This window comes from Perna viridis, chromosome 14 (genome assembly GCF_037379345.1).
Source record: "Perna viridis isolate PV_CMFRI_1.1 ecotype Kerala chromosome 14, ASM3737934v1, whole genome shotgun sequence".
In the NCBI taxonomy this organism is placed as follows: Eukaryota; Metazoa; Mollusca; class Bivalvia; order Mytilida; family Mytilidae; genus Perna; species Perna viridis.
Window position 1 is genome coordinate 30,253,961 of NC_142458.1, and position 9,363 is coordinate 30,263,323.

The 9,363-nt window shown below is 30.9% G+C and overlaps 1 protein-coding gene across 2 annotated transcripts in view; it reads left to right on the forward strand.

The window, feature by feature from the left end:
- The window catches only part of LOC148598953 (alpha-tocopherol transfer protein-like), a 26,047-nt gene extending 16,684 nt beyond the window's left edge, over nt 1-9,363 (forward strand). For both annotated transcript variants that reach the window (XM_088560813.1, XM_088560814.1), the window contains exon 8: nt 2,005-9,363. In XM_088560813.1, the coding sequence (XP_088416939.1) occupies nt 2,005-2,151 (147 nt within the window). In that variant the 3' untranslated portion in view covers nt 2,152-9,363. The remainder of the gene's footprint in view (nt 1-2,004) is intronic.

Here is a 9,363-nt window from a genome sequence, read left to right on the forward strand (position 1 = left end):
TACAGATATTACACCACTGGAGTAGTTGGTACTGCAATGGTCCTGATTTGGTACAGGTACTTCAGACAAAATGGTGGGTTAAATCTAGGTTGTACAGCATTCTATTTAATTTCTAGGTTGTTTTTTTTTTTTTTTTTTTTGCTTATATGCCAAGAAAGACAGTATTTACAGTGTTATATCAATGTCTAATCATTTTCATGCTTATTTCTGTCTTAATTATACCCCTGGCAAAAAAAAATTTAGGGGGTATAAAGGAAACGTCACATCTGTCTGTCTGTCCATCTGTCCACATTTCTTGTTAGTGCAACTCCTAAACCACTCAAGGGAATTTGATGAAATTTATAGGAAGGTTGGGTATCATTTATAGATGTGTATGAAGGAATATTATTACTGTCATAGGACTCCAAATCGAGATAATTCTTATTAAGGATTTTGCATGCTAAAAACCAAACTGTCCTTATTCTCTATGCATCTGTTAAAAAGGTTTTGGTTTTTCTTTTTTTTTTCAAAACATATGGTCACCATGGAAACCAGAAAAAAATCGCCTGATTCTGTTCTACCAAGTATTTGGATGACATAAAGAAGATCATTTTATTGTGTGATTTCTTCATTATTATTCGTGGTTTTTGTTTGTAGTGTGGAACCACAAATTCAAGAACTCAATGAACAATCTCTGTGGACAAATGATAACTCAGTTAAATGTGTATCTCAATTGCATACTCCTTTTTTCATTATTTTATTTCCTTTGTCATGATTTTATAAATTAGGCAGTCAAATTAAAGTTTTTCGTATATTTCATCATCTACCGGTAATGGTTTTAAACCATTTATGGCTTTTGATCAGTTTTCTGTGACATATGTCATTGGATAAACCTTTGGGCTTAATTCTTTTAACGTAGATCAAATGGGTTGCTCACATTCTTACCTTAAATCATAACTAAAATAAAACTTGATGTATATGAAAACAAAAATTTGTTCTACGAAAAATTATTGGAATATAAAAGTCTCCTGCCACAAAAATATGAAAGAGAAAAGTTTTCAGAACAAAGTACAATTCTGTATTAAAGTGTTTGGACATGATATTATTTGAGACAGTGCTACTGTCAATTATATGTGAGAAGCTAAAGGCTGTCATATTCGTCATGAAATAGAACCATAATTATCAAAAAACACTACGCTGTTTGTAATTCTATGGGTCTTAAAATTGACGAATTTGATCGGTCATATATGGACTCAAATATTCTTCCTTGTAAAGTTCTGAATATCAATACCATCAAAGATTCCAAAGTCATGTATGAAATATTTTCAATTGATGGTATTTTGAAAAACTTACTGATAGATGACATTAATGACTTAAGGATAGTATGTTTCTCAGGATGAAATGAAATAAAGCATGTTCAAATATGTCAGAAAAATCAGTCTGTAAACTGGCCTGCATCTGTTTGCGACTGTAACGGGAAATGTCTAACCTTAAAATTCTCATGCTGAAGTTCCATAAACTTTTGTTCCACGAAATGTCAAAACAAAACATCATAAAAATGTTGTAATAAATGAGATGTCAATGTTCTGATATTTTATTGTTTTAGTTTTTCAAACATTATGTAGTTTGATAGAGTACGAAATGTAGTTCACTGAATATAGTATGTCCAACATTCAACATTTTCATAAATCATAAGCATATTTTGCTTTCAATTTTCCATAACATTCGTAATCCCCTACCATTAAATCTAATAAGATTCCAGATCCTTCTCAAATTTAGTAGGATCCAGAATCTTCTTAGGTCAAATTTAGATGTCCAAATTTGCCTAGGACAAATTAGAATTCCAGTTTACACTGGTTGAAATCCAGGCCAAATTGGAATTCCAGTTAGTCCTTAGACAAATTTGACTGCCGATTTGGCCCCTAGGAGGATTCCAGATCCTACTGGTTTAACATATATATATATATATATATATATATATATATATTTATAAAAGAATAATGTTTTACGCATTATTTTTTTCAGGCTTGGACAGATGAACTGCTGAAGTTGGATGCTCATTATGATAATGAGGCTAAATATGGACTATTAGATTCAACAATTCAGAAACCTACAATGAAAGAAGATGCTATGGAGTGCATGGTTGGCTCTTACAGGAAGCTGGAGGTCTAATTTGTTAGCAACAGTGTGGTTCCTAAGGGTCATAAGAAAAACTTGATGTTTGTTTAGCTCATATCACTGGTGGAAAATAATGTATTTGTTATTAAATTGGCTGGAAGTTCATGTGGTAAATGAGTATTGATCTTAATCTAAAAAAAATTGTTTGCAGCAATTGTTTGTCTATTTAAACTTAACACTGGAATGTTTTGCAAAACTTGATTCTTTGTTCAAAATGTGTAGTTAATTTTCGCTGAATATGATTTTTGTTGTATTGAGCAGTACTTGGATGACTGGTATTAATCTTGAACTAATTAAGGTAGAAATGAATTGAAGTTGTATTTTACGATTTCAATGTTGCAGTCTCTTAGTATGTGCCAAATAATGCAAAAATTGATTGCTGCAAAGATTTTCGGTTATATGGTTTATACCACTGTCAAGAATACAACCTTCAAATACATTAGAGCTTTTTCCAATTTTATGCTACCGTCCAATATTTTTATGAAAATGGCAGTTAAAAATCTTTTTAAGAAATAACGTCTGTGTGTTGGTAAAAAATCAAATGGTTCAATATTTTTGCTGTAAAAATGCAACAGTCTATTGTAGCATCGTTGGAAAAAAATATTTGTGAGCTTTTAATTCAAAGGTCATATATAATGTCAACATGAGCTTAATGTCAAAATTTACTCCAACACAGTTTTAGTTATAGTAAATACTGAAACTTACAGCTTATTGGTTTTAATCTCATTAAAATTTATTTATCATAACAGTTTGTACTCAGAATTTAAAATATTCATGAAATGTAGTTAAAAAATATAGTAAAAAGTGCTATTCATATCTCCTTATCGTAGAAGGGAAACTTAATGCGTTATTTTTTATTTGTTTTTTGTTACATCCTTCTTTTGTGATTAAAGAAATTGTAAAAAGGAATGCTCCATCAGATTTGCACATGCATCCTACATGCAACTTTATCAGCAACTTCCTTTTTAATTGTTCTAACTCTCTTATATTTTCTATCTCAGGCTACTGATATTAAAAATATATTGGCAATTTCTCATGACAAGGTTACGTCCAATCCACAGTAATATTGCTGATAAGTGCTAGTTTGAAATGTCTCAATTCAACATCACATCCTATAAACAGGTTTACTGTGATATTGGTGTTTTGACTTCACAACTGCCAGTATTTTATATTAGTAAAATCCAATTGATTACATGATAAAAAGTCAATTTAACATATTCTTTTTATTTATACTTATCAAATTAATCTCATGTTTTTTTTTAATTCTATTTTAGTTGTTATGTTTACCTCTACTTGTTAAATTATGTATTTTTTATGTGCAGGGAATGGATTGTTTGTAATGTTTACAAAGATTTGGTAAATTTATTATTTGTGTGTCTGAGATAATCAAATTAAAACTAATTGGTTTACAATATCAGGTTTTGTTCAGTCTCTGAAGTTGAAGTGGCCCGTTTTATATCATTTACATTTCATCGTAAATGATCTTTTTGATCTACAAATCCTGATTAGTGATTTTGTTGTATAATTTTTTATTTTCTTTGTCATGTCGTTGTGTATATATTTCATCAGGTACTAATGTTTTCAAATATCATTCTATTCACACCAAGTCTTGTTACTTTAACTTGAAAATTCAATATTTTATACCTGTATTTTTCTCATTTAAAACACAAGACCTGTTAAAGTGGTCATGGATCTGTAATTAATAATTCAACTGTTGGTCATTAATGTATCAGTATGGACCAGTTCAGAGACTGTATTTTATGTGTTTTTGGATTGTGTTATAATTATTGTTCTGTTTGTATGACTTTTTGACACATTGTTTACTAAATACGTCCATATTTTGGTAGTCCCAGTGATTTTATAAGGACTGTCTCAAAATGGTTTTAGGATTAGTATAAACATGATCACATACATGTAGCTCTTAAAGTAATATCTCAAAAACAGTGGCGGTCACATGGATGCCCGGGCCCCATCTTAGAAAATTGTTATTTTTAAAAATTGTTGAAATATTGTGTGTATTAAATCATGAAAAACACTCAGAAAGAAGTACGATTCAGTTGTAATCCAGCAAATTAGTTACTTAGTATGATTTCTTGATCCTCATTGGTGATCATGTCAAGAATTTTTTTTGAGGCCCCCTTAACTAAAATTCTGGATTTTCCACTGAAAAATGTGGCAACAGTTTATTGGCTTGAAATAAGTACAGTATGTGGATGAGATCAGAGTAAAAGATCAGCGTAACATAAGCCTTCATCAGGTGATCTTTATGTACAGGTTAATTATAGAATGCACTACATAGTGATATATTAATTATAGCCCTTGAAGACAAATTGTTGCTAAATACAGGTACTTGCTTCAACAGGTATGACTGTACTGTTGGTGACCAATATACTGTCAATACATTTTGGTCACTCAAATAGAATGATTGCAGTACATTGAAATATTCAAATGTTGATAAATCAGTCACACGACAATTAAAGATAACTATTAGCAAGGGGAAAAACATTTTGAGGCAGCCCCAATGCATCTATGTTCTTTTAAATTACTTAATAAACTTCTGGCTAATGTTTTGAAGTGCGGTTTAAGTACCTAACTATCACAGAAAATATCCCGACTAAAAGTAAGAACAAAAATAAAAACTATATTGAAAAACTTACATGCACAAATAATGAAGTAAAGTTCTCAAACTATACCAACTAATCCATTGTTTTGAATCCATTAGAAATTGTACCTACAAAGGAGGACTTTATAGCTAATAGATTATTGCTTTTGCTGTATACCTTTTGTCAATTTTAAATGTATCCGGTAAATATAGTTCTAGACCACAAGGTTTTATGGTTTTAGATGCAGCGAAATATTTTTTATTTTTTTTTTTTCTATTTATTTCCAGGGAGGTTAACTTTTACTTCCATTGGTCTAACCCCTATGCTACAAAACTTCATATTTACTTAAGACTGAGAAATGTTTCAGTTCAGTGGAACATTACAACAACAAAGTCTGGGCTATACTAGATCCCTAATTCACTATTCTGTAATTTTTCAAAGTTTTGTTGCCTAAATGTTAAATCTTACTGTAAGAATTTGGTCTGTTGACTAGAGACCAGTTTACCAACCACTTCGAGTCATTTAGCCAGTATTCAAAAGTTAAATTTTGATGTCTTCTGTATAAATGAGTTCACCCAGTCCATGCAGTGTAAACTTTAGTTTTATGATTTCTTTTACTGAATAATTTTCATTTCAGTATGTACATTAGAATCTATCTGGCCAGGCATGTCCAAGTGCCACAAAACTTAAAACAATTATTTAAGTCTCAGAATATTCATAATTGTTTGTGACATCATCAATTTTAAAGACATTGTTCAAAGTTACCAAGGAAAAATTTTCTCTGATTTAAGTATTTTTAAACTTTTGTGGCACCAGGGCCAGTATACTTTTGGACTGAAAGATTTGTCTTTGTAAAAGCAGTTGTATAACTTCCATAGGTTAAAGTTCAATGGATCTGATTGAATGAAAATAGACAGGTTTCACTGTATGTAATATTTTTTTTTTTAACAAAGATCTGAAAATAACCATGGTAACATGTCATGTCTGTCAACTTAAACTATAATACCGATGGCTTATCTTGTTTCTAAACCAAAAATGATTTTATGAAATGCATATCTTTATTTGTTTATATGTTTATTGTTTTTTTCCTTTTTGTTGCACAATGTCTTTGTAGACAATATGTACATGTATTGTGGTTTACCTTTGTCTATCATACCATGGTCCCTTGTTGTCTCCCACCACTACATGGAATGGGACAGAAATATTGGTGTCCTTCCAGTCAAACTTGTGGGTTCAACTCCTTGGAAATTGCTTGATGGATTTTCGTAGTTAATCATATTGTGTCGCTATTTATTTATTTTTTTTTGGGGGGGAAGGGCAATAAGTTGCTTGTTCACACTTTGCACAACAACTAAAAACACTATCACCAGTTTTTTATAAAACTTTTTTCAATTGTTTCTATCTATTAACTGGGGATCCATTTCTATGTTTAGTAATTTTTAATAACTTGGAAACACCTCCAGCTATTTTCATGAAACTTTATAAAGTGTCAGCTACTTTGTATATGTGTCAGGTTATACATTTTTTATGGAACGTATTTTTACAAAAATCTGAACTTCAGACCTCTACGCAGGCATACCTAGCTACACCCCACAAAATATTTTTGGTTTTTTTTTGGCTCCCAATGTTGAGGAAGAGCAGAATTTTATGGTATTTGTCCATCACAGGTATCTTGTGGGTAAACATCTGATAACTACAAAGACCAGTGAAATATTGTGAGGTTGATAGAATCGTGTATACTTCAAAATCTAACACTCTCATTTAGATGCTACAGTTACATGTATGGAAGAATAGGTTCATTGTGCACTTTAATGTGGTTGGTTTTTTGTTTCCTATGCATGGATATCTTTTGCTTGGAACAATTAAGAAGGTGAAAATTTTCATATTAATTCAGAACTTTATGAGAATAGAATTGAATCATAGCAATATCATGTCTAACATTATCATATATAAATGAATTACAAGGGCACCTTGGTAATCAGCATTATATCTTTACCTCAGCTATTATTTGATGTAATAATTTTATAATAACAAACTGTGTATTGAAAAAAAAACCTTTAAAAAGAGTTTATACATGTATAATGCAAGTTATACTTCATAGAAAAGTCTGTAATATCAACTGTTGATTACATGTATATTTTCTGTCTATTTCTCCTTGAGTCCAGCCATTTTAATGACTGGTATACACATTGTTATTTTTTTATGGAGTCACACTTACATTTGGTTGGTCAGTTGAGGGAAATTGAAATATCCAGAAGTCATTCAGAAGTAGTCCTTATGCTGAAATTGAAAAATCTTTTTTTTTTCAAACATAAAAAATTCCAAATATTTGAATAAATATTTTAAATCCCCAAGGTCAACTCTTTAAGAATATCTAAAATTGTGAAAGAAAACAGGCACTGTTAATTTAGAGTTAATTTTAAGGATTCAGTATGGGATAACTGAATTATTAGATTTATTTGTCAGAGCAATATAAATGTACATGTATCAAATATAATATTCAGTATATTATTTATGTTGTAGCAGAGGATGGTACACTGAAGTATTAGACCACCATCCACTTCATCTTGTGTGACATATTTACTTTATATGTTTTAAGGTATAAAATCTTTTTCCATAGGAGTATAATATTGGTCATGTATGAGCCATTCAGATAGTGTAAGAAGCTTTTCTTCTATTACAAAATTTATTGTCTTACTTAGGGCTAAATGAGTTGTGATCATTTTATTGTCTTATTTAGGGCTAAAATGAGTTGTGATCATTTCGTTTTGTGCCTGATTATAGTGAATTGCTTTACTTTATATAGAATTCCATGACCTTTGACCTACCTTTTCTGATTAGTAGCCTTATTAGCTCACCTGGCCAAAGGCCATTGAGCTATTGCCATCACTAGGTGTCCGTCGTCGTCGTTGTCATCGTTTACAATTCTCCTCTGAAACTATTTGACTGATTAGAACCAAAATTAGAATAAATGTTCCTTGGGGTATCCTGCATAGAACTGAGATTTTTGATTTGTCAAAAAACATGGCCGCCATTACTAAAAATATAACATAGGGGTCAGACTGTAGTTTTTCACATATATCTCCAAAATCGTTAGGTTTAGCTAAATTTTGACAGCATAAAAGTGTTGATGGTTAAATTTTGGTTTTAATCCGTTATGCCATGTTGGAATTATTGCCCTTTTTCAACGATTTTTGCTATTTTTTTTAATGTTATTTCTTTCAAAAACTTCTTCTCTAACACTATTTGACCAATTGAGACCAAACTTGTTATGAATGTTCCTTTGGGTATCCTGCATAGAACTGTTGTGGGGATTTTTGTTTTGTGGAAAAGAAATGGCCACCATTACTAAAAATAGAACATAAGGTCAAAAAGCAGATTTTTGCATATATCGCAAAAATCATTAGGTTTAGCTAAATTCTGACTCGGGTAAAAGTGTTTAACATGATAAGATATATTTCTTGTCAAATTTTGGTTTTAATCCGTTAAGCCATGTTGGAGTCATTACCCTTTAATTCAACGATGTTTGGTATTTTTACGGTTATTTCTTTCAACAATCTTCTCCTCTGATACTAGTTAACTAATTAAAACCAAACTTGGTATGAATGTTCCTTGGGATATCCTGCATAGAACTGGTGTGGGGATTTTTGATCCGTCAAAAACATGGCAGTCATTACTAAAAATAGAACATAGTGGTCAGACAGTAGTTTTTCGCATATATCTCCAAAACTGTTAGGTTTAGCCAAATTCTTTCAATAGCTGAAATGATCCTTATTATTAGGACTACAAAAGTCGTATTTTGTCAGATGACCCTTGAAAGGGGTAAAATGACTTTTATTTTTTACAGTTTTCAGTCAATATCTTGAAAACTATGATAATAAGAAACTTGTTGAAATTGTTGAAATGATACTTATGATAAGTCCTACCAAAGACTTCTTGGGTCAAAATTGTTGGACAACTTTTTGTTAAATTTATTGCCTTTGAAAGGGAAATTTCAACCAGGTGGGCGATTCAGGTTCCTGGAAGTCTCTTGTTTTCCCTATGGTATTGATCGCTCAAAGCAATTTTTTTCTCAGTTTTTGCTGTATTATATTGTACTTACAATCTGACTAGTGTGGAATTAGGAAGCTGATTAGATAGAACTTATGTGGTCTTTCCACACATGAAATAAATTTGTGATGGTTACATATGAAAATACAGACATGTTCATATCACAGCGTCAGTAGGTTAAAATCAGTCTAAATGTATGATTGATATTACTCTGGGTCACACCAGTCTCTGTAATTATCAAGTTCTACGTCTTACACAATCTTAATTCTCTCCTTGTCCAGATATTTATACCATGACTTTATTGTGTACTTTTTATTTCTTACACTCTTACTGTACAGTTTGTAGAAGTTGTGCTTGTTAAAAATGTTTGTATTTTTCACCAAATTTTATTTTTCTATCATGCTTCAATCTTGTACCTTGTTCTTATTATTAGCTGTACCTTATAGAATTCCATGACTTCTCTTACTGGTCTTAGTTAACCTTTTGTTTATGTGCAGACTATATCAGTTGTGATTGTTAACAAATTAGAAGATAATAAATTGATATTTTTGCA